A 26,766-nucleotide genomic window follows, 5' to 3' on the forward strand; every position below is an offset into this window, starting at 1 on the left:
TCTTCCAGTCTCTAGTTGACTGGAAACCAAAACATTAAACTCCTCCAAATGTTTCAATGTAAAGATTCCATTGAAACTGCCCAGAAAGATTAAACTTTCGATGGACAATTCCCTAAGGTTCTCCAAAAACAAAATAAAAATCCAACTCAGAGTTCTAAAGGAATCTCCACTGGATGATCATAGAGGGGAAAAAAAAAATCAGGTTAAGGTAAGTATGCATTGTTCTGTAATCAGAGTCAGAAATAGGATTTCCAATCCAGATTGGAAGATCTGGGCCTTTATCTTTTATGAGACAACACTGAGTAGGTTGGGCTTGTACTCAATGGAGTCTAGAAGAGTGACAGAGTAACTTACTGAACCTTAAAAAGGTTCACAGGAAGCTTCACAAGGTAGATGGTGAAGGTTGTTTTTCCGTGTGTGTGTGTGTGTGTGTGTGTGTGTGTGTGTGTGTGAGAGAGAGAAAGAACAAAAGAAAGAAAGAAAGAGAGAATAGTCTCAGAATAAGGGGTTGCCCATTTGAGAGAAGATGAGGAGTAATTTCTTTTCCGAGTGGGTAGTAAATTTGCAGTATTCTTCACCACAGACAACTGTCAAAAGCTCTTAATGACCAAGGCTCAAGTTTAGGAGACAGGTTGTCAAGCAGCAACGAAATCAGGGTGAATGGGGGAAAAAAACAGAAGTGGAGTTGGGGATTATCCGATCTCATCATGATCTCATTGAATGGTAAAGCAGACTTCAAGGACCAATGGCCTTTTACTCCTACATTTTATATTTTTATGTCATCGCCTTGATCAGACTGGTTTACACTTTTGACAAACAAAGCTCATAGAAACATTGTTCTTATGGTCTTCTAATAAATACAAGGGAAACAGCAGAATATAGGAGTGAACTGATAAAATAAATTCCTGGCAGCTGATCATGGTGAATTAATAATATTCCATATTATAACTGTGACAACATTTCAAAAGTCCTTCATTGGTTGTGGAATTTTTAACCTAATGATGCAATTTCAAATACCAGTATTGTGTATGTAAATGTAACACATGATTATAAATTTATAGCAATTACTTTAAAAGAGTGAGATCACATAACGTGAGCAAAGTGCCAATTATACATAATTAATTAGATAACATTGCTGCATTGCAGATATACTTTAAATATATATGGTTCAGATATATGATTCACAGTACAAACTGGAGTGAATGACTAATCAAATATTCTAAATGTTCACTTTCAAAAAAGGCAGTGTTTCAAGCATGAAAAGAAGCACCAAACTAAAATGTTACACCTAATAGAATACTAAAACACCACAAGAGGGTGCTATATTCATTTAATAAAGCAGTATTGCAGATGCTGATATCTAAAACAAAAAATTAAAATGCTAGAAATATTCAGCAGATTAGGTAACACCTTTGGATAACCTTCCATCTCAAATATTTTGCAGTTCTGCTGAGGGAGACTTTGGGTCACTAACAAAGTGGGATGAGCTTGTGTTGAGCTTCACAGGAACATTGCAGTAGGTCAAAGACCGAAAAGGTCAGAGTGCGTGGAGAATTCGAATGATAGGTAACTCAAAACTTGGGGACACAGAACAGAACTGCATTCATCTGCTTTGCATTTCATCCCTCTAATGTAGATTATATTGTGAGCTGTCAACATTAAAGAAATAGAAAGGAATTATTGTTTCCCTAGGAAGCACCATTTGGGCTTTACACAGTGAAAGAGGAGGAGTTAACAAGACAGGTGTTGCTTAAAAAGTAATAATGTAGAAAAAACATAAAATGGTATTGGCTGAGGAGTGGACCAGGTAATCAGAGAGAGAACAGCACTTTCAAAATGCTGGGAAATGAAAGGTCAGATGTGCTTAATGATAGTATCGTATAGTCAACCAGGGGAGTGAAATCTTTGGTTAAGGAAAAATGAAGATATATCAGAAATGCTTGTTTTTCTTATTTAAGTTTGTTCATGAAATGTGAGCAGGACATAGTTCTAAACAGGATGAAGTATTACTATTAAAAGTAGCTCTATATGTTGCACATCACCACTTTAAATGTTCTGACAGAATTAAGGTAGGTATTAGAGAAAAGGCTAATGCACAGACATACAAATAAAAACGTACCTTGGTCAACTCTCTCTATCCAAAGTATTTACACACTATGGTCTACATATACAACACTGAATAAATTATTTTTGTAGTTCTTAAATTTAGGAATTTAGGAAGTAAAACAACACTGTACATTGCCATGATTAGATGGCACTGTGCGATAGGGGCGGCACAGTGACTCAGTGGTTAGCACTGCTGCCTCACAGCGCCAGAGACCCGGGTTCGATTCCCACCTCGAGCGACTGTCTGTGTGGAGTTTGCACGTTCTCCCTGTTGTGGGTTTCCTCCCACAATCCATGCTATGAATTGGCAATGCTAACCCTTCAGAGGTTCGGTATGGACTTGTTGGGCCGAAGGGCCTATTTCCATACTGTAGGGAATCAAATCTAATGATGATGATCTAATCTAATATTCAGTCTGAATATCATCAGATGGATACACTTTGCAGACTTCTTTAAAAAAAGTCAATTTCAGCTGGGAACATTTCACTGAAATAAAGGGACATTGACATTTTTATGTGCATCAATCTGTATCATTATTTGAACGACATTCCATTTCATGGAATCACAGAACCTCTGATGATCAGAGACAATAAACTCCTGGGGAAGTGTAATAAGATTTCTTTCTACATTATCAAAAACAGAGGTACAGAATATATAATAATATATAATCACCCCAGATCATGAAATGAGTACAAATGTGAGCTTGTCAAGCTCTCTTTTGGAAAAGAAGAAGGATCTTTTTAAGACATCTCCATATCTACCAATCAGGATGTGAGAGAATATTTGAACTTGGGCAAGCAGAAGGACCCTTCAGTTTAACAGCTGAGCCTTGAGTACTGATTGCCGAGTTGTGAACTGTGACTACTTCTCACCAGGCAAACAAGGAATTCTACAGGAAACATCTGAATGTTTCCAGAATAAAAAAGGGACATTCCAACCATATTGTTAAAACATAATCTCAAAATGAGAACTGAAAGTCCAAACATCCAACAATCAGACCAGAGTGTCAGACATGAATTGGACTAGCTTTTATTTTTCAAGACTGTATTTGGCCAAATTTATCTACCTCTACTTTTAAAAAAATTGTAATTTGTTGCAAGAACAGAATACACATATTACAGTTCTCTATCAAACTATGTATAACCTTGATGCCTTACTTTGTTAAGAACTCAAGGTAAGCAGTGCAGCTAATTCCTTACAACCATCATGCACAGTAAAGACATTCACTGGATTGACAAGTTCATTTTTTTCAACTTTAAAAACACAATCAAATGAAGATGATAAGAAATCCATTCCACCCTCTCCCAGCTGATCACAACATATACTGTGCACCTTTTGAACTGTTAGTCTTGTATCAGAAATCACATGTAATTCTGAAACTCTGATCCAAAGCAACATGAAAAGTTGCATAACTCAAATTCAACTTCAAATTGAAAGAGGGTTAATGACAAAGATGTCCTTTCAAAATGATCTGTTTTGGAGAACTTAAAATGAACCTATTTTCTTCATCAGCTTCATGGCAAGTAGTAACTTGTGGTCACACTCAACTTGCAGTTTCATCCGAACACTGAAAATCACTTCTCACATTATCCTCAAGAATGAAATAAACTGAAAAAGAACACTAATGGACTTGCAGGATTAAAGAGAAAGATCAAATAGAGTAGTTAGTTCTTTCAAACGGATACAACAGGTCAAACAGTCTGCTTCAGTACAACAAGATTCTACAAACTTTTGTTGCTGCCTTATGCACAAACTTATAAAATATACAACGGTACAGCACAATCTCTTCGGCCCACGATTTTGTGCTGAGCATTTATCTTATCAACCTAACTTACACATGCCTCAATTTCCTGCCTCCATGTGCTTGTCCAGTGGTCACTTTAATGTCCCTAATGTCTCTGACTTTACTACCGCTGGCAGTACATTCCATGCACCCACCATTCTCTGTGTAAAGAACCTACCTCTGACATCTCCCCTATACCTTCCTCCAATCACCTTAAGATTTTGACCCCTCATGACAGCCATCTCAGCCCTGGGGAAAAGTCTCTGGCTATCTCCTCTACCTATGCCTCTCATTACTTGTACATTTCTATCAAGTCACCTCTCTTCCTTCTTCTCTCCAGTTTAAAAAGCACTAGCTCGCTTAACCTCTCTTCATAAGACAAACCCTCCAATTCAGGCAACATCCTGGTAAATCTTCTCTGTACCCTCTCTAAAGCATCTACATCCTTCCTATAATGAGGTGACCAGAACCAGGCACAATATTCCAAGTGTCATCTAACCAAGGTTTTATAGAGCTGCAGCAAAACCTCGCGGCTCTTAAATTCAATCCTGCATTAATGAAAGCCAAAGCATAATACGCCTGCTTAACAGCTCTATCAACTTAGGTGGCAACTTTGAGGGATCGATGCATGTGGACCCCAAGGTTCCGCTATTCCTCCACACTGCCAAGAATCATATATTTAACCCTGTTTTCAGCATTCAAATTCAACTTTCCAAAATGAATCACTTTGCATTTGTCCAGGTTGACTATACCACTTCTCAGCCCAGTTCTGCAGCCTGACAATGTCTTGTTGCAGGCTACAACAGCCCTTGACACTAACTACAACACCACTGACCTTTGGGTCATTGGCACACTTACTAAACCACCCTTCCACTTCTTTATCCAAGTCATTTAAAAAAAACGACAGGAGCAGAGACACAAGAACAGATCCCTGCAGGATATTACTGGTCACTGACCTCCAGGCGAAATACTTTCCATCTATTATTACTCGCTGTCTTCTTTCGGCCAGCCAATTCTGTATCCAGACAGCCAAATTTCCTTATATCCCATACCTCCTAACTTTCTGAATTAGACTACCATGGGGAAACTTATCAAATGCCTTACTGAAATCCACACACCACATTTGTCCTTCGTCAACTTGTCTCATCACATCCACAAAGAACTCAATAAGACTTGTGAGGCACGCCCCTCACAAAGCCATGCTGACTATGTTTTTCCAAATAGTCATAAATTCTATCTCCCGGAACCCTTTCCAGTGCCTTGGTTACCACAGATATAAGACTGACTGATCTGCAATTCCCAGGGATTTCCCTATTCCCTTGCTTGAACAGAGGAACAACATTCACCTCCCTCCAATCATTTAGGGGCTCTCCTACCTCTTCAAGACTCCAGGCACAACTTCCTTTCACTACCCCGATTGGCCCCACCCTCTCTGTGATCATTCTCTTATTACTCACGTAAGTGTAGAACGCCTTCGGATTTTCCCTAATCCTTCTTGCCAAGGCTTTTTGGTGCTCCCTCCTAGCCCACCTCAGTCCATTTTTGAGTTATCCTCTAAAGCTGTGCCTGATCCTTGTTTCCTCAACCGTAAGCAAGCTTCCTACTTCCTCTTAATGAGAAGCTTCTTTTGTCATCCAAGGATCCTTCACCTTATCATTCCTTGCCTGTCTCAGTGAGACAAAGTTATCCAACACACACAAGTACTCCTTAAACAGCCTTCACATTTCTGTTGTACATTTCCCGTAGAACAACTGCTCCCAATTTCTACGCCACAGCTCGTTCTATCAGCAGTATAACTTCCCCTCCCCCAATTAAATACTTTCCCATACTGTCTGTTCCTATCCCTCTCCATTGCTACGGTAAAGTTGACACAGTTGTGATCACTGTCCCTGAAATGCTCTTCCACAGAGAGATCTGACACCTGGCTTGGCTCGTTGCCTAGCACCAAATCCAATATGACCCCCTCACCCCCAACCCAGTTGGCCTATCTAAATTTTGAGTCAGGAATCCTTCATAACACACTTAACAAAATTAGCTCCATTCAGAACATCTGCACTGAGGAGCACTGAAGTGTTCCCTGACTGGGAGGGAACACTCCTGCTTGGTGATTGCTGTAGAATGTCCATTCATCCATTGTTGTAGCGGCTGCTCGATTTTGCCAACATACCATGCCTCAGGGCATCCTTGTCTACAGCATATGAGATAGACCACATTGGCTAAGCCACATGAATACACGCCACATACCTGGAGGGGTGTCCCCACGTGTAATGGTGTTACTTGAGAACTTGGAGCTATCTTGAAAATTTAAAAGAAGTTCTGGGATTTACATGTCAAAGAACATAAACCAGCATATCCCAATATAAAAGATGAAAGCTTTCATCTAAGATTGTTTACTGTATCACATCTCCATGACACTGGACTCCCTTGGCTATAAATTCTGTGAGCATGATCTCAACCTCCATAACCACCTGAAGGAGGAGTGGCATTCCGAAAGCTAGTGCTTCCAAATAAACTTGTTGCACTATAACCTGGTGTTGTGGGATTTTTAACTTTGTCGACCTCAGTCCAACATCAGCACCTCAAGTCATGCGTTGAAACAGACACACTTTGACCCATCCCTTTATCAACTGTGTATCCTTCCTGACAGACTCTGAATTCTAATTCTGCCCGTTGAACAACTACTCTCTCCTCTGATCTGTAGATCCAATTCCCATCCCCCTGTCAAACTAGTTTAAATCCTCCTTAAGTGCTCTAGCAAAATCTTCCACCCAATGATTCACGTATCTAAAGCCCGTCCTCCCTCTAGCACCAGTCCTGTAGCCACATGTTGAGCTGCACTCACCCCCATTCCTCACCTCACTATCATGTGGCACCAGCAGTAGGCCTGAGATTACTACTCTGCTCGTCCTGTTTTTTTAAGCTTCCAACCTAACTCCCTGATATCATTTTTTAGATCCTCATCCCTTTTCCTGGCTATGTCATTGGTGCCAATGTGCACCACGACTTCTGGCTGCTCATCCTTCCCCTCCAAAATTTCGTAGACTCAATCAGAAACATCCTGGACCCTGCTACTTGGGAGGAAACATACCTTCTGGGAGTCCCATTCATGGCCAGAGAATCTCCTGTCCTTCCTCTAACTACTGAGTTTCCTACCACTAGTGCTTTTCTATTCTCCCCCCTTCCTTTCTGAGCCATAGAGCCAGGCTCAGTGCCAGAGACCTGGCCACTATGATTTCCCCCAGTAGGTTGTTCTCCCCCCAATGCCCCCAACAGTATCCAAAACGGTATATTGACTGGAACAGCCACAGGAGATCCCTAACTATCTGCCTATTCCCATTCTGTCTCCTGACTGTAACCCATCTACCTTTTTCCTGTACATGAGGTGAATCTACCTCCCTGTAACTCCTCTATTATCCTCTCTGCCTCTCGAATGATCCAAAGTTCATCCAGCTCCAGTTCCCTAAAGCGGTTTCCGAGGAGCTGGTGTTGGGTGCACATCCCATAGATGAAGTCAGTGGGGATACTAATGGTGACCTTACCTCCCATATCCTACAGGAGGCACATGCAACTGCCCTAACATCTATTCCCACTGTTCTGAATTCCCAAAGAGACTACTGAAAGAACTCGTAACGTTACCAAATCGGCACAGAACCTTTTTTTTTGGTTAGAGGAGGATGGGTGGAAGACATCACCTAAGTAGTTTCGAGTAAAACAACCGCGCAGATATATTACCTCACTTACTCAGCAGTCTCGTGTCCGCTCCTGCTCAGTGTATGCTCCACCTATCACAAGATAAGTTTTTAAAGAGGAATTTACCTTCCCGGCAGCCCCCAGTCCTCGCTCATACTGCTCCCGCTGCTGCTGAGAAAATGTAGGCTGCTGATCGCATGAGGTAAATTTTTAAAGGAAGATTATGTTACTTTCTATCTGTCCTCAGCTGTACGTTCTACCTCACCTTCCAACACAAACTGTTCTTACCCAAGTACAACCCTCCCTCCTCCTGTCACACAAATTAACAGGATTTAGGAAATGCTTCTGGAATATGCTCCTCCCGGGTCATTAACCTGAAACACAATGCAAATCTCTCACATCACTCCTCTGTGGTTGAATAGCCAGGGCAGAATGATTGCTTAAACTTGAAGAATGAAAATGTAATAGAGGAACAGTGGATCATGTGATACCATGCCATTCATCAAAACACAACATCCTCATTGAGAGATGGCTCAAAAATACAAATTTCATTTGAACATACTCGAAACAGAATGACTGCTCAGATTTTTTGTTCTAACTTTTGTGTTCATCAAGGGTTAAATCATGAATATTGAAACATTTAGCATTTTTGACAATCAATGTTAGCATTGGGCACTGCTAAATCAGGTATATCCTAATTAGAACCAGATTAAAACTAATTTCAGCAGCATCTCATGAAAGAGATTGATTATTCACTTACTGTGAATAGTCATGAGCAGTTTTGTGCCCATCAAATGCTGTGTTGAGACAAACCAAATTAATTACACAACACAGTTTGAAGGTTTTGATTCTAACGCATGAGCTGGATCTGAGCCCAAAGAAAGGCATGATTAATATATTGTGTAATCTAATCCTTCATGATTGGTAAATTGATAATCCTGCTTTAATCTATTTGAATAGGTTGACAAATCTGTCTGTTGTAAAACAGCAAATGTATTTTGCAAAGTAAAAAGGAACAGATAAAGCTGTTCTGTTGTTTATTTGTTGCCATTTTTTACATTACTAGCTTCTGGCATTTCATCATCAGAGGCACTGTTACCAAACAAACCATGCAGCTAGGCATAAAGGAGATGACTGAAATGATCATGCAAGCTCACCTCATTGAAAATGCTATGGTACTCCCAAGATAGTATAAGTATCCCAAGAGGATTGGGCCAGATGTTTGGCATCAGTAACTGTAAAAACTGTGCATGGAAAACTAACATTTTTAATCAATAGGACCATGGCAGAGTGAATCATTTCAACCTTTTCAAGATGAAATTAATAATAAATAGTGAGAAAAAGACCATCAGGGAAGCTGTTTTCCCTAACAAGGATTTCCATTATATATTCACAATGAAAAGCCACAGGCTCTTCTATTAAATCAACATCTTGATTGCAAATGCATTAAACCACAACAAAATGACGCTATGTGGTCTTAGAAGAAAGAGTAGTAAGTAGAACTGAGAGTCAATAGTACCAAAACCTGAATGACAGATGCTTTAAATCATGAGTTGTGGACTGACCCTGTGTACATAATGATTGCCACATCTTCCAACATACGAAAGATGATGGGATAACTTTCCTGTTTTTCCTCATCTCAGCTATATGCATGTACGTTTCACGAGATAAAACATTGTCTCGAGTTACATGAAGGTGATTCTCGGATAAGTTTAAACCAGCGAGAAAGATTGCATTTTTGAATTTGCGAATACATATCAATATGATCAAATATATTCTTGCCACACACACAGACAGAGGGATCATTGGCAGATCTCTTAGAGTCAAAGATGACGTTTGCCAGGCTATGAAGTCCTCATTATGAAAGAGTGCGTTTTTGGTTTACAGGTTTTCCTGCAGCGAGGACATGCTGAGACATATGGAATTCATAAACCCAGATTAGCTCTCCTTTCTCCAATGCCATTGTTTCACCTTGTAGTCAGGGTCACTCAATCTTGAAGTGGTTTGCACTTTAACATACTGGGAGGTCCCATCCCAAGCAAGTCAGCAGCTTTCTCCACCTAGTCAATGGTGTCAACAACTCAATGCTTTAGGGAAACCCGGGAGTATTTCTTCTTACTTTTACTTTAAGCCAAGCTTTGAACATTGGCCAGCAAAAAGCTGGGACAGGAGAAGTTGCCAAGGGAGATGGAGTTTGGATGATACCAGTCAGTCCATTGGAGGCAGTTCCCCAGGAGCAGGGCTTCAATATTGGTAGACATAGTTTCATGAAGAATGTTCAGGTTATTCCTGATCTGATGCACAGGTTTCAATGTAAGCCTCACTGGAAGAAGTTCTCAAGGATCATAACCTGATGGCGGTTGACAGTCTGTATTTTGCTGCAGTGGGGGAAGAGTAGTGAACACCACAGCCTATAGACTGGGACCTTTGTTGACTTCCTACAATTCCTGTTGTCAGAGACACATTGCAGTAGCTTGAAGGCAGCAGCACTGGTACAGTCAACTCAGTGCAAAACTTATTTTTTGATTTCCACCCTTGGAAGAGCTGGCTGCTGAGATACAGGATTTGCTGCACATTCTTCCGAGCCACCCTGTTTCCAACAATGATAAGGAGATGCTCAAGTGGCCCAGGAAAGGTTAGTGGAGAATCTGCATCTTGGCGATGTTTAAGATCAGACCAAGCATCATATATGAATAAAAACAGATTCTACAGACGAAGCACGCGTTCGGGTTATTAGCAAGATTGCAAGCAAGAAATTGTGCTCAAATTTCAGACCTTTAAAGATATTCAAAATGCAGGGTCTGGTTGGGTTCTCTCTCTTGAGGTTCTTTGCAAAATGATAGAAGCTGGAAGTGTTTGGATTTCCATACGAGTTTATGGACAAGTTTCTGTGGAGATGAAAAGTAATTATTCTTCTCGCTGCTTGAATGCTGGTCATTTGGCAAAGTTCTGTTCTTTTATCTGCAGGACTGAGCTCCCAGACTCTGGTTTCTACCTGTTCTCTGCTAATAAAATTTATAATCTGTCCCCAGTTTGGAAAACATGATCAATATGACTATGTCCACCCAGAACAATTTAAAATTCAAAGCTGTTGCTAAACAATGGAAGCAGCATGGTGGTACTTCACAACTAATTATGGTTTGCTGGCTTTCAGACACAGTGGCTCTGCAAGGCCATAATTTGGGGATCACTATTCAAGGTGGCATGGCACATGAGGTTGATCAATCAGAATCTTAAATGGCGACATGAGGTAGTCTGTAGAGGGATTTAAAAAGTGTTCTGACCCTTTGCAACCATTTTTGCAGTTTTTTTCAATGTCCATCTTTAAGGAAAAGACACTTTTTGAAAATTCCATACTCAATACAGTCTATGTTTAAAGTTACCAATAGTTTTTCTGAGCATGACACACAGTGTACTAAGATGATCTATGTAAGAGACAGTGGCTTTGTGGCATTGTCACTGGACTAGTAATCCAGAATCCCAAGCTAATCTTATGGGGACATGGGTTTGAATCCCCTATGGAAGATGGTGAGATCTGCAATCAATAAAAATCTGGAATTAAAGGTTAGTCTGATGGTAACCATGTAACCAATCGGGTTCACTATTTTCCTTTAGGGAAGGAAATCTGCTGACCTTACCTGGAAATGGCCTCCATGTGACTCCAATCCCACAGCAATGTGGTTGACTTTTAAATGCCCTCTCTGAGATGGCCTAGCAAGCCACTCAATTGTATCAAAACCGCTACGAAGTCTAAAGAAAGGAATGAAACCGAATGGATTTAGAAACCGGAAAGGACAATGGCAAATCCGGCTTATTGACCCTGCAAAGTCCTCCTCACTAACATCTGGAGCTGGTGTTAAAATTGTGAGAACTGTCGCACAGATTGGTCAAGTCTGATTTAGTCATATTCACAGGCAGGACAACACCACCTAATTATAGCAGCTCAGTTCAGTGGTATACAACTGGGAGGGAACTGACCTGAATGTCCAACACTAAGATTGGCTCAGTGGCACTAGCATTGACCATGCTGATAGAATCCTAAAGCTGCTGAATTAATCTAGTACGTAAATGTGTCCACATAAGACAGCACTGGTTGGAATGACCACAAACTAAATCTCACCTTCATAATGAGGCTACTCTTCATCATGTCATATGGTACTATCATGCTAAATGGGACAGACCTCAAACAGATATAGTAATTCAAAAGGCACATGGGACATCAGCAGAATTGTACTCAACTACAATTTGTAAGCCGTTTACCCAGTATGCCCCCCAAATCTACCATAACCATCAACGTAAGGAGATCAACCCTAGTTCAAAGAAAAGTGTAGGAAGACATGCCACAATCATCACCAGGCACAGCTAAGAAGGAGATGTCAACTTGATGAAGCAACAATGCAAGACCACTTGCATGCCAAATAGCAGAAGCAAAACATTTTAGGCAAGGCCAAATGACCCTATAACCAATTAACCACGATCGAAGTTCTGCAAACCTGTCAAATTCAGTTGCAGATGGACAACTGAACTAACAGGAGGCAGCTGGTCTAAAAACTTCCCTAACTTCAATGGTGGAGAAGCTTAGCCTAGGACATGTGCAAAAATCCAGGTTAATACAGATGTATCCACCTTCAGCCGGAACTGCAAAATGATGATCCATCTCAGTCTCCTCCAGAGATCCCCAGGTTAGTCTTCAACCAACTCAAATCATTCCATTTGAAATCAAGAAATGGCTGAAAATACTGGATAATGCAAAGACAAATGAACTCTGACAACAATGTACTGATTATGTTGAAGATGTGTGCCCCAGAACTGTGCCCCTAACCAAGCTGTTCTTGTACAGCTACAAATTTGGAAATGGGCCAGGTTAAAAAAAAGGACAAATTCAAGCTGGCAAATTACCACCATAACAACCTGCTGTCCAATATTAGCAAAATGGCAGCATCTAATAGAGTGTGGCAATGAGGAACCGTTGTAAAAATGGAGCCAATGTTGATTTGGGGGTAAAAGCTCTCCACTTATCTAAGTCACACCTGACACAATGGAAAATGCTTGTAGTTGTTGGAGGTCATTCATCTCAGCTCAAGGAAATTGTTGCAGGAATTCCTCAGGACAGTGTCCTGGTGCCAATGACCCTTAGCTGCTTCAATGACGTGCCCCCTCCTGCGATTAATTCTCCTCATATAGATCGCAAGAGGACTCAGGTTTGCAAGTTTAATTTGTGTTGTTCAAACAAACAAACAAACAAACTCATTCATAGACTGGCTTAGTACAATTCGATTAGATTAGATTAGATTAGACTTACAGTGTGGAAACAGGCCCTTCGGCCCAACAAGTCCACACCGACCCGCCGAAGCGCAACCCACCCATACCCCTACATTTACCGCTTACCTAACACTACGGGCAATTTAGCATGGCCAATTCACCTGACCCGCACATCTTTGGACTGTGGGAGGAAACCGGAGCACCCGGAGGAAACCCACGCAGACACGGGGAGAACGTGCAAACTCCACACAGTCAGTCGCCTGAGTCGGGAATTGAACCCGGGTCTCAGGTGCTGTGAGGCAGCAGTGCTAGCCACTGTGCCGCCCTGTCTGTTAATCTGACACAACTCTATCTGACTGTCGAATACAGAAAATTATCAATCTTTTAATGCGTATATTGTTGTACAAGAATGAAATGTACACAGACATCTTTGATCCCAAGTCTTTCAGTTATCTGGTCAACAGGAATCTGTTTATAATCTCTAGTTTGCTCTCAAGGCTGATACAGGGCTTAGGATGTACAAGATTCCTCTCCAGGTTATTTCTAATGTAATTTTCATGGCGTTCAAAATTCATACCTTAGAGTATTAATTTGTCAGATGTCATGTTACTACTGTTGGAATCTCTTTTCATGAAATCTTACTTAACTCCCACAACACAGTCAGAAGTGGGGGTTTTGCTGGTGGTTGGACAATATTTGTGACTCTTGATAGTCCATGTCCAAATCAGTAAGACCTGGACAATGGCTAGGCTTAGGTTGATTAGTGTCAAGTGACATTCGCACCACACCTAGCCAGGCAAGACCATCTCGAAGGAGAGAACCTAACCATCACCATTATATTCATTGGCACTATTGTTGTTGACTCATCCATTATCAATATGCTGCGGGTTACTACTGACCAGAAACTGAACTGGACCAGCCATTTTACCACTGTACCTATATGAGCTGGTCAGAAGCTAGAAACTCTATGGTGAGTAACTCACCTGGTGTCTCCCCAATGCCTGCCCATCACTTACAAGTTACAAGCCAGAATACTCTCCACTTTCTTGGATGAATACAACTCCAAAAAGATCCCGGAAGCTTGACACTCTCCAGCACATAGTCTACTTAATTAGCACCCCATCCACCACCTTCAAAAATTACTACCTTAACCAAGAGACACTGTGGCAGCAGAAAGATGAGTGTAGAAACTGAGACTCCTTACACAAAACATTGCAAATCAATGACCACCACCACCTAGAAGGCCTGATGTGGAGGTGCCAGTGTTGGACTGAGGTGGACAGAATTCACATGACCCCAGTCTATACTGCAACAGATTCATTTGAAGTCTCACATGCTTTTGGAGCGCTGCTCCTTCGTCCAGTCACACCAAAAGCACGTGAGACCTCAAATAAACCTTTAGACTATAACCTGGTGTCATGTGACTTCTGACTTTGACCACCTGGAAGGATAAGGGCAGCAAGATACATTGCAGCACCATCACCTCCAAGCCACACATCATCTTGACTTGAAACTATATCGTTGATCCTCCAATGGTGTTGGGTAAAAATCCTTCTCAACAACATTGTGGGTGTCCTGACATCCAAAGGACTACAGTAGCTCAGGAAGGCAGTTCACCATCACCTTTTCCAGGATTATCAGGGATGCCAATGAACAGACTGTAATACCCTCATTCCAAAAACAAAATTTTTAAAATGCAACAGGCCATAAGGCATTGACATGTTAAGGCACTGCATGAATTCTTTAGAACGTGACAGCTAACAGTATAAATGCAACTTCTTAAATATGACATAAAAGCCACAAACATCTCTACAAAAAACAATTGCATTTAAAACTCAGAATTACAAGCAATTTCAGCTCTTAAACAATAAACAAAGAATTTAATTTAGCTATAAAACTTACTTGGCTAATTCATGTTTTTTAACTCAGCAGAATTAATTCAATTTGTAAACTTTCTTCCTTTAATAACAAATCAATGAAATCTCAATGCATTTGAAATCTGATCACTTACCTTATATAAACTTGCTAGGTAATGATTAGTTTTAATGAGGAAAGGTTGGTTAACACCAGGGTGATCCATATCATGAGTCATAGCTGCCAGCAAACCCAGCAGAACATCCCATGGAGAAAAAGAGGTGGCAAGCTTCAAGGAAAAAAGGAGGGTATCACACATTTCAACAAAAATGACTTAAACAAGTCTAAACTGCACATTCCAAATTGTTTTTCTTTTGATAAATACGAAGCATAACCCACTGCTTATTATAACAACAGACTGGAACTCGCAAACAGTGTGAACATCAGTGTTCACCAACTTTTCCGTTAATGTCTGGCAGAATCACAGCTTTTCAGTCAGAATTACCAGACACCTCCATACATTTTACTAAACCAGGACCACATCACAGATTTTCAATTAAGATATATGAAGGGTGCAAAGTCACTATAATTTCTGACTAAACAGATCATAAACCAGGGCTGTTACACTCAGGGGTAGGTGAAGTTTTGACAGCTTTGAGTGATAGGGAGACGTTAGATAGGCTGGCACTTTTTTCCCTGGAGCCTGGGAGACTGAGCAGTAGCCTCATAGAGATTTCGAAAATCATGAAGGACATGGATAAGATTCCTTATAGTGTGGAAACAGGCCCTTCGGCCCAACCAGTCCACACAAACCCTTCGAGAAGTAACCCACCCAGACCCATTTCCCTCTGACTAACGCACCTAATACTATGGGCGATTTAGCATGGCCAATTCACCTGACCTATACAACTTTGGACTGTGGGAGGAAACCAGAGCACCCGGAGGAAACCCTAGCAGACATGGGGAGAATGCGCAAACTCCACACAAACAGAAGCCCAAGGCTGGAAGTGAACCTGTGACCCTGGTGGGTGAATAGTCAGAATCTTTTTTCCCCAGGATAAGGGAGTCAGAAACTGGAGGGCATTTGAGAGGGGCCAAATTTAAAATGGACCTGAAGGGCAACTTTTTTCATAGAGGGTGGTGCATATATGGAATGAGCTGCCAGAGGAAGTTGGAGAGGTAGGTATAATTGCAACATACAGACAGGTACATAGAGTGGAAAGGTTTAGTGGGTTATGGACAAATAGAGCTAGTTCAGTTTAAGAAACCTGGTTGACATAAGTTGGACTAAATGGCTTATTTCTGTGCTGTATGACTCTACGGATCCTGAAAGCTTAGTTTGTATGTACTCTTATTCCCTCAATATAAATACTGGCCATTTTTAAATTTTAAAAAATCTCTTGGCTGTTAATCCCATGCTTCTTCCACATGATTTTTCTTTTTTTTTTAAGAATCACAATTCGAGCATTTAAGGCAGTGTAAAAGTATTACCTTTTCAAAAAAAAACTCATGGCAAGGTACAAAAAACAGCACATTCTGGAATCTTGGCTGTTAATCCCATGCTTCTTCCACATGATTTTTCTTTTTTTTTTAAGAATCACAATTCGAGCATTTAAGGCAGTGTAAAAGTATTACCTTTTCAAAAAAAAACTCATGGCAAGGTACAAAAAACAGCACATTCTGGAATCCAAGGTAGACCAGCAGAAGGCTGAAAGAACACAGCAAGCCATGTAGCATCAGGTGGTGGAGGAGTCAACATTTCGAATGTAACCTTTCTTCAGGACTAGGGGTAGGTGTAAAGGGAACTGCAGGTACCAGGGGACTGAGAGGGGAATAGGTAAACACAGGTAGAAGGTTTGTCCTGGTTGGTCAATGGGAGGAATGAATCCAGTTCATAGCTGGAAGGAAGGGAGGGGAAGGGAGTCGATGGATGGGAAGGGAGGTTAGATGCGATGGGCCAAATGCCTAATTTTTGCTAGGTCTTATGGCCTCGTGTATGTGGGTGGTTTCTTAACTGCCTTGCAAAAGTTGTGTTTCACTGCAGCTGCCTGCGAAATTTAGGGCACTGTGACAACGCCATTAGAGAGAGAGTTCCAGGATTTTGACCTGGCAATGATAAATGGACAGCAACAGTTTCTAAGTCCAGATGTGTGCATCTTGGAGGGGAACCTGCAGGTTGATGTTGCCCCATGCACTTAATTTCTTTGTTCTTTTGGGTAGATGTCATAGAGTTGGGTGATGATATGGAGGAAGCTTTGGAAAGCTACTGCAGTGCATCTGGTTTATGGAACTTGCTTCAGCCAATGGAGGGCATGTTTCAAGTGGTGAACAAGACATCAATTAAGCAGGTTTTCTTTTCCTGTATAGTGTTGCGCTTCTTGTGTATTATTAAAGCAGCACATATCTAAGACACTGTTTTTTCACACTTCTGACTTGTGCCTTGTAAGTTAATGCAAACGCATTGGGAGGTCAGGATACAAGTTACACTCTGCAAAATACTCAACCTCTGTTGCATTCCATCAGCCACAGTATTGTTGCGGTTCCTCTATTTGGGTTACCATGACCTGAAACTTCAATGATGTTGGTAGTGGGGAATTAGGTAATGACAGTAATAATAAAAAAGGTGGTGAGATTTTATCTTTTTAAGAGAAGGTCAGTGTGTGTGGCACAAATATTACTTGCCACTTTATCAGCTCAAGCCCAAATATTATTTGGTCTTGAGGCGTGAACTAAACACACCTCAGCAGCCGAGGATTTCAGAATGAAACTGAACACTGCAATCATCAGAAAACATCCCATGGTAGGCTACTGCAAAAAATACAGAGGTATGGCATTGAGGGTGAGTTGGAGGTTTGGATTAGGAATTGGCTTGCTGGAAGAAGACAAAGGGTAGTAGTTGATGGTAAAGGTTCATCTTGGAGTGCAGTTACCAGCGGTGTTCCGCAAGGATCTGTTTTGGAACCATTGCTGTTTGTCATTTATATAAATGACCTGGAGGAGGGGCTAGAAGGTTAGATGAGCAAGTTTGCGGATGATACGAAAGTCGGTGGAGTTGTTGACAGTGAGGAAGGATGTGGCAGGTTACAGCGGGATATAGATAAGCTGCAGAGCTGGGCAGAAAGGTGGCAAATGGAGTTCAATGTAACTAAGTGTGAAGTGATTCACTTTGGTAAGAGTAACAAGAAGATGGAGTACTGGGCTAATGGTCGGATACTTGGTAGTGTGGATGAGCAGAGGGATCTTGGTGTCCATGTACACAGATCTCTGAAAGTTGCCACCCAGGTAAATAGTGCTGTGAAGAAGGCATATGGCTTTTATTGGAAGAGGAATTGAGTTCCGGAGTCCTGAGGTCATGTTGCAGTTGTATAAGACTCTGGTGCGGCCGCATCTGGAGTATTGTGTGAAGTTTTGGTCGCCATACTATAGGAAGGATGTGGAGGCACTGGAACGGGTGCAAATGAGGTTTACCAGGATGTTGCCTGGTATGGTAGGAAGATCGTATGAGGAAAGGCTGAGGCACTTGGGGCTGTTTTCATTGGAGAAAAGAAGGTTTAGGGGTGACTTGATAGAGGTGTACTAGATGATTAAGGGTTTAGATAGGGTTGACCATGAGAATCTTTTTCCACGTATGGAGTCAGATATTACGAGGGGGCATAGCTTTAAATTAAGGGGTGGTAGGTTTAGGACTGATGTTAGGGGTAGATTCTTTACTCAGTGAGTTGTGAGTTCATGGAATGCCCCACCAGTAACAGTGGTGGACTCTCCCTCTTTATGGGCATTGGATAGGCATATGGAGGAAAGTAGGCTAGTGTAGGTTAGGTGGGCTTGGATCGGCGCAACATTGAGGGCCAAAGGGCCTGTACTGCACTGTATTTTTCTATGTTATATGTTCACTTCTTATCCACTGATGGAGGAAAATTCATTGATGAAGTTGAAGGTAGTTGGGCGTGGGACCTCCACTGAGGAACTAGGCACTGACATGATGAGCTTCCAATAACTACAAGCACTCTTCCCTCATGCTAGGTATGAGGGAGCATTTTCCTCTGGAATCCAGCTCCTTTATAGCTTTGATACAAACACATACAATGAAATTAGGATCAGATGGCCCTGGCAGAATCGAAACTGGCCTGGAAGTTCCATGCTTTTGATCACCACATGTCCCTTTTAGCACAGTTGATGACACCTTTCATCGCTTTGTGATGACTGAAACAAGAACGATGGGCAATAATTGACCGGTTTATGTTTTTCCTTTTTTTTTTGGAAAGGATATGGCGATGGTATACCTGGGCAATTTTCCACTTTGACATCTGGATGTCAGAGTTGTAAGCAAAATGGAACAAATTAGCTAGAAATATAGCTAACCTAGGGACACAGTTCTTCAATTGGAAAGTTGCAGCGACCATATTGTTTGCTAAACCCAGAGTGAATTAATTAGTTAAAAACTAATTTATGCAAGTGGGGAACACAGGGGAGGCTAATATCATCCACTCAACACTCTGGTTGAATGTAGTTTCCACATTGCCTTTTGCACTCAAATGCTGGCTTCCACCATACTAAGGTTAGACAAGTCTTGGCCTTCACTACAGCTGCTTAATTGTCCATAACATTTGATAATTGGATGTGTGAAGACTTTGATCTGATTCACAGGTTGCAATATGATTTTTTTCTGATGATAGAATACTGCTTCCACTGGTTTGAATGCATGCAGTCCTTTTCGTAACTTCATCAGATTGGTACCTTGACTCTTTGATTTAGTCACTGTCCATCTGAGTGAAGATTCTTCAATCTGAGTAGTTGAGGAGACACTTTAATTGCTTACTCATATTTACCACATAAAAACACATTTTCAGCCAATCATAAGTTACAACTCAAAAGCCCACAGGTCATTATTTCTGAAGCTACAAAAATCTCTTCACCTCCATCTAATTTTTCACAATTTATGACTGTTTTGTTCCTACTTTAGCTTTGATTTATTTTATTTTTAACCATTAAAATCTTCCGAAATTCATGTTACCATTGATTGAAAAGTATAATATCAACTAAATTCATAGTAGGAGCTGGGTAACCATTCGACGATCATTAACTGCACACAATAGTTGCAATATCTACACGTTCACTTGAAATATATTTACTCTGTAGATTCAATACCTTCATCTCAGCTTTAGCTGCTTCACACTCACTGATGAAATTTGTTACTGTAGATGTAAACTATTAATAGATTAAAATTGGGTGTCACTTATTATTGGAAGCAGCAATTTCAGCTAATCCTACAACTAAAGAAAATAAACTCTTGCATGTAATAGGATAAATGAGAGATCCAGATCAATGTTCTGAGTTAAAATGAATAGATATTTTGGGTATGCACAGGATCTCCTTTTGGATTTCTTCCTAGCAGAGTCATTGATTTGAAAGAATGAACCTAGCAACAGTACCATTTCTCTCAACTCTCTCCTGTATGCCACCTCTCTTATTTGACATTTAAGAAAGAATGTTTTCTCCAGATCCCTGACTTTAATCCAGACATGAAAAATGTGTTGCTGGAAAAGCGCAGCAGGTCAGGCAGCATCCACGGAGCAGGAGAATCGACGTTTTGGGCATGAGCCCTTCTTCAGGCTTATGCCAGAAACATCGATTCTCCTGTTCCTTGGATGCTGCCCGACTTGCTGTGCTTTTGCAGCAACACATTTTTCAGCTCTGATCTCCAGCATCTGCAGTCCTCACTTTCTCCTAGTTGATTTAATCCAGGCATCCCAATCAAGTTTCAAGATCAGATACTGACACATCATAATAAATTCAAGTAGAGTTTTAAAATCAATTGTAGCAAAAAAGAGACCAAAGTCAGGACAAGAAGTCACCTTGAGCACAGCACTGAAGGCATTGTGCAACAGCTAGGGTGCAACATGCTGCTCGAAAGGAGAAAAAAAAATATTTGTGGACATTGTCCAACATAAAGAGATGATTTTGTAATATGCTTTACCGTGTTAATTGCTATCTTAAAAAAAAGTCAGAAAGTTTCATATGACTTTATCTTGATTATAAACGTGCCCCTAATTCATTGCAAGGTCTTTCAATGTAAAGTTATACTCTATTTTGCCCCATTCTTCTAAAGGTACTTAGTTATTTCCAAGACAATCGACATTGCCTTTACTGTAGACAAATGTACAAACATTGTACAACAACTTTTATGAAGTTGAAAATGAATTTTCAGAAAATGTGCTTATAAATTATATTTTTAATAATTGAATGGAAGTGGGTATCAAAATAAAATACATAAATTCTTTGAAGCTTATATGTTTATTTTTACCTTAGTTTCCTTTAGGAAACAATGCATGGCTTGAGTTACATCAGCAGCATGTACCGCATTGTGATAAGGGTTGTTTCGGTGGTAATCCTCCTGGACCATTACTGCACAGAAAACAAAAGATTAACCTTTTTTCAAAAATCTCATCATTTACAATCATCAAAAATGAGAATATTAAAGATATCCAAAGTACGTTAACAAATTTGAAGCTAATCAATTTTTATACTTGATAAATTCTTAGAATCATTCAGTACAGAAGCGGTCCTTTGGCCCATCAAGACAATACTGCCAAAGCTACACTGGTCCCAACTATCCAGTACCTGGCCCATCGCCTTGAATGTTATGACATTTCGAGAGCTCATACAAATACTTTTTAAAGGTTGGAAGGTTACTCAACTGACTACCCTCCCATGTGCATATCAGATCTCCACCACCCTCTGGGTAAAAACAATTTTCCCTCAAGTATACCCTAAACCTTATGCCGATCACATTAAAATTATACCCCTTTGTAAGTGACCATTTGACTAAGGGGAACAGCTGTTTTGTGTTCACCTTATGCATGCTCAATAATAATCATCTACACATTACCCCATTCCCGACATCCAGTTCCCAAATCTTAATTCACAAATTTGTACCTTTCTTTATCCTGCAACATTCTTTGGATTGGTAACTTGAGATTAATGTACCTTTCCAATCTCCATTATGATTTGTCATTGATGGTAAATATGGGACTAATAATCTTTAAAATCTCATCATTAACGAGAAAGTTTTGGACTCTGGGACTTTACAATAACCAATAAAGTCACCTCACCTGAAGTTCCAAACTCTCAAGAATATACAAAGGAATATCCAAATGATGGGACTGACTACCACATCCAGAGGAAGCTATCAAAGGGGTAATTACCTGGACATTAAAATTCATAATCTAGAACGATGGCTCACAATGGGATTTTCAAAAATTTCTGGGGACAAAACTTCTCAACTACACACATTGTTAGAATGACTTAAATTCTAGGCTCAATATACGACGAGTGGAGTGCAACCTTGCCTTTCTATATCAAAGAATAACAGGGAAGCTCTGTGATAATGGATTATCAACTGTTGGTAAAAATAGATTGCCTCCATTGTGGGCCAACAATTAAATTTTTACATGTTGAAAACCACTTGCTCTGAGCAGCCATGATATAAACAATGCTTTCCATTACAGGAAAGAGAGATGTTCAGATCCAGAGAGTGACATCCAATAACATCAAAAATACATCCTTTTTCTCTCGTTGGAAGTGATGCCCAATGCATAAAAAATATGAAAATGTATGAAACTATTGTTTCCAGAAAACTGCCAACGCAGTACTGAGTTCCTTTGAAGGATTGTGGTTCTCTTTTTCTCAATACCATCAATCTATGTGTATTGTACAATGGAGGACATGTTTCTACCTTTTACTGAAGTTATAGATCTTGTTTGTGCAAGTTTCAATAAACAAACTCCCTCAAGTTTGAATAACTCTAGGCGACTTATCTGTTGTCTATCAGTCGCAACATTGCATGGTTAAGTGCATATGGGTTGTTTTTAAAATGCAACACTCTGAACAAATTATTCAACCTTCAGGATTTGATTATGACAATTTGTTGTAGTTCAACAAGTAAAAATATTAAACATCAAGTCCTCAGTGTCCATTAATGCAATGCACTATTAGAAACCAAATTATCAGGACAAGGTCAAACTTTGGTAAGGACGCTATGGTAGCAATGACAGCAAACTGTTAACAATCACCACTGTTATAATAAACTGACAGCTTCTTTTGCACCTGTACATGTACATTAAACAACAAAATCCAGGAACCACTCAGCAATTCTGCATTTATCCCTATGCTGCATTGTTGAATTTACTGAAATTGTCAATTGATTACAAATGAATGGAACTGATAAGAACAGTAGTAGTACAAGGTTAATAATATTTTAAAATATTGCATTTTATTAAGTTAGGTTTTTCAACAATGTATTAAATTCATAGTTTATATTTGCATATCCTCAATAAACCTGAAAAACTAATTTTATACTTGAGTGTCAGATTTCTCCCATTATAGATATTTAAAAAAACACGTTTGCATAATTGCTTTAAGATGTTCATTCTATTTGAGCTTCCACCTTCATCCCATATACATGTCCCAAATTTTATGTCTTTATAAAATGACATAAAAGGTGAAGGAGAATAATTGCTTTTAACTTCCTGATGCACTTCCTATGAGACTGTTTCAATGGGACTGGATGCCAATCTTGCTTGATGACGTCACAATTGCTGGAACCTTTTCCTGAGCACCAGATACAAATCAATGTTGGGAACAGGAAGATTCAAGCCACAGAGATTGCCAAATCTTTGTGGATAGCTATTTTCATGGTCAAGAGAATATTGTCACTTTATTGCGCCGATTATGTGGTCAGCAACAACAGAAAGTAGTGGAGAAACACAGCGGATTTGGCAGCATCTGTGAAAAGAGAAGCAGAGTTAACATTGGAGTTATAGAGTCATAGAGATGTACAGCATGGAAACAGACCCTTCAGTCCAACCTGTCCATGCCGACCAGATTTCCCAACCCAATCTAGTCCCACCTGCCAGGACCCGGCCCATATCCCCCTCCAAACCCTTCCTATTGATATACCGATCCAAATGCCTCTTAAAATGTTGCAATTGTACGATCCTCCACCAAATTCTCTGGCAGCTCATTTCATACACGTATCACCCTCTGCGTGAATAAGCTGCCCCTTAGGTCTCTTTTATATCGTTCCCCTCTCAACCGAAACCTATGCCCTCTAGTTCTGGACTCCCAAATCCCAGGGAAAAGACTTTGTCTATTTATCCTATCCATGCCCCTCAATTTTCTAAGCCCCTATTAGGTCACCCCTCAGCCTCTGACACTCTAAGGAAAACAGCCCCAGCCTGTTCAGCCTCTCCCTATAGCTCAAATCCTCCAACCCTGGCAACATCCTTGTAAATCTTTTCTGAACCCTTTCAAGTTTCACAACATCTTTCTGATAGGAAGGAGTCCAGAATTGCACGCAATATTCCAACAGTGGCCTAACCTACAGCTGCAACATGACCTCCCAACTCCTCTACTCAATACTCTGGCCAATAAAGGAAAGCATACCAAACACCTTCTTCACTATCCTATCTACCTGCGACTCCACTTTCAAGGAGCTATGAACCAGCACTCCAAGGTCTCTTTGTTCAGCAACACTCCCTAGGACCTTACCATTAAGTGTATAAGTCCTGCTAAGATTTGCTTTCCCAAAATGCAGTACCTCGCAGTTACCTGAATTAAACTTCATCTGGCACTTCTCAGCCCATTGGCCCATCTGGTCAAGAACCTGTTGTACTCTGAGGTAACTCTCTTCGCTGTCCACTACACCTCCAAGTTTGGTGTCATCTGCAAATTTACCAACAGTACCTCTTATGCTCGCATCCAAATCATTTATGTAACTGACAAAAAGTAGAGGGCCCAGCACCGATCCTTGTGGCATTCCACTGGTCTCACAGTCTGAAAAACAACCCTCCACCTCCACCCTCTGTCTTCTACCTTTGAACCAGTTCTGTATCCAAATAGCTAGTTCTCTCTTTATTCCACGAGATCTAACCTTGCTAATCAGTCTCCCAATGGGAACCTTGTCAAATGCCTTACTGAAGCCCATATAGATGACATCTACTGTTCTGCCCTCATCAATCTTCTTTGTTGCTTCATAAAAAACTCAATCAAGTTTGTGAGACATGATTTCCCATGCACAAAGCCATGCTGACTATCCCGAATCAGTCCTTGCCTTTCCAAATACATGTACACCCTGTCCCTCAGGATTCCCTCCAACAAATTGCCCACCACTGAGGTCAGGCTCACCAGTCTATAGTTCCCTGGCTTGTCTTTACTGCCCTTCTTAAACAGTGGCAACACGCTTGCCAACCTCCAGTCTTCCGGCACCTCACCTGCAATTATCGATGATACAAATATCTCAGCAAGAGGCCCAGTAGTCACTTCTATAGCTTCCCACAGAGTTCTCGGGTACACCTGATCAGGTCCTGGGGATTTATCCACTTTTAACCATTTCAAAACCTCCAGCACTTCCTCCTCTGTAATCTAGACATTTTGCAAGATGTCATCATCTATTTCCCTACAGTCTATAATCTTCCATATTCATTTCCACAGTAAATACTGATGCAAAATATTTATTTAGTATCTCTCTCATTTTCTGTGGCTCCACACAAAGGCCGCCTTGCTGATTCTCTCCCTAGTTACTCCTTTGTCCATAATATATTTGTAAAAACCCTTTGGATTCTCCTTAATTCTATTTGCCAAGGCTATCTCATGTCCCCTTTTTGCCCTCCTGATTTCCCTCTTAAGTATACTCCTACTTCCTTTATACTCTTCTAAGGATTCACTCGATCTATCCTGTCTATACCTGACATATGCTTCCTTCCTTTTCTTAACCAAACCCTCAATGTCTTTAGTCATCCAGCATTCCCTATACCTACCAGCCTTCCCTTTCACCCTGATAGGAATATACTTTTTCTGGATTCTTGTTATTTCTGAAGGCTTTCCATTTTCAAGCCGTCCCTTTACCTGCGAATATCTGCCTCCAACCAGCTTTCGAAAGTTGCTTAGATTCAGATTTTTGATTAGATGATTAGATTCCCTACAGTGTGGAAACAGCCCTTTGGCCCAACAAGTCCACACCGACCCTCTGAAGAGCAACCCACCCAGGCCCATTTCCCTCTGACTAATGTACCTAACACTATGGGCAATTTAGCATGGCCTATTCACCGAACCTGCACATCTTTGGACTGTGGGAGGAAACTGGAGCACCCAGAGAAAACCCATGCATACACTGGGAGAATGTGCAAACTCCATACAGACAGTCGCCCGAGGCTGGAATTGAACCCGGGTCCCTTGTGCAATGCTAACCACTGAGCCACCGTGCTGCCCAAAGTTCTTGCCTAATACTGTCAAAATTGGCCTTTCTCCAATTTAGAACTTCAACTTTTAGATCTGGTCTATCCTCTTCTATCATGAGTTTAAAACAAATAGAATTATGGTCGCTGGCCCCAAAGTGCTCCCCCACTGACACCTCAGTGACCTGCCCTGCCTTAGTTCCCAAGAGTAGGTCAAGTTTTGCACCTTCTCTAGTAGGTACATCCACATACTGAATCAGAAAATTGTCTTGTACGCACTTAACAAATTTCTCTCCATCTAAACCTTTAACACTATGGCAGTCCCAGTGGATGTTTGGAAAGTTAAAATCTCTGACCATAACTACCCTATCTTACAGATAGCTGGGATCTCCTTACAAGTTTGCTTCTCAATTTCCCTCTGTCTATTTTGAGGGGGGGGGGGGGGGGGTCTATAATACAATCCCAATAAGTGATCATCCCTATTTCTCAGTTCCACCCAAATAACTTCTCTGGATGTATTTCTGGGAATATCCTCCCTCAGCATAGCTGTAATGCTAATCCTTATCAGAAATGCCACTCCCCTCCTCTCTTGCCTCCCTTTCTATCCTTCCTGTAGCATTTGTACTCTGGAACATTAAGTTCAGTCCTGCCCCATCCCTGAGCCATGTTTCTGTAATTGCTATGACAGATTTCCAACATTAATTCTGCTTGCTCTCCACAGCCAAGGCCTCGGAGTTTCTCAAGCAGTTGCTGTTTCCATTTCAGATTTCCAGCATCCACAGTCTTTGTTTTATTATATCCAAAATTGAGATCAATGGATAATGACAGTTGGTAAAT

General features: G+C 40.8%; 1 protein-coding gene across 3 annotated transcripts in view; it reads right to left on the reverse strand.

Moving 5' to 3' along the window:
• Positions 1–26,766, reverse strand: part of pde7a (phosphodiesterase 7A) — a 158,541-nt gene that overhangs the window by 26,141 nt on the left and 105,634 nt on the right. For all 3 annotated transcript variants that reach the window (XM_060822676.1, XM_060822677.1, XM_060822678.1), the window contains 2 exons: positions 21,000–21,100; positions 14,853–14,984 (listed from right to left, as the gene is read on the reverse strand). In XM_060822676.1, coding sequence (XP_060678659.1) covers positions 14,853–14,984; positions 21,000–21,100 — 233 coding nt within the window. The remainder of the gene's footprint in view (positions 1–14,852; positions 14,985–20,999; positions 21,101–26,766) is intronic.

This window comes from Hemiscyllium ocellatum, chromosome 4, assembly GCF_020745735.1.
Source record: "Hemiscyllium ocellatum isolate sHemOce1 chromosome 4, sHemOce1.pat.X.cur, whole genome shotgun sequence".
NCBI classification, from domain to species: Eukaryota; Metazoa; Chordata; class Chondrichthyes; order Orectolobiformes; family Hemiscylliidae; genus Hemiscyllium; species Hemiscyllium ocellatum.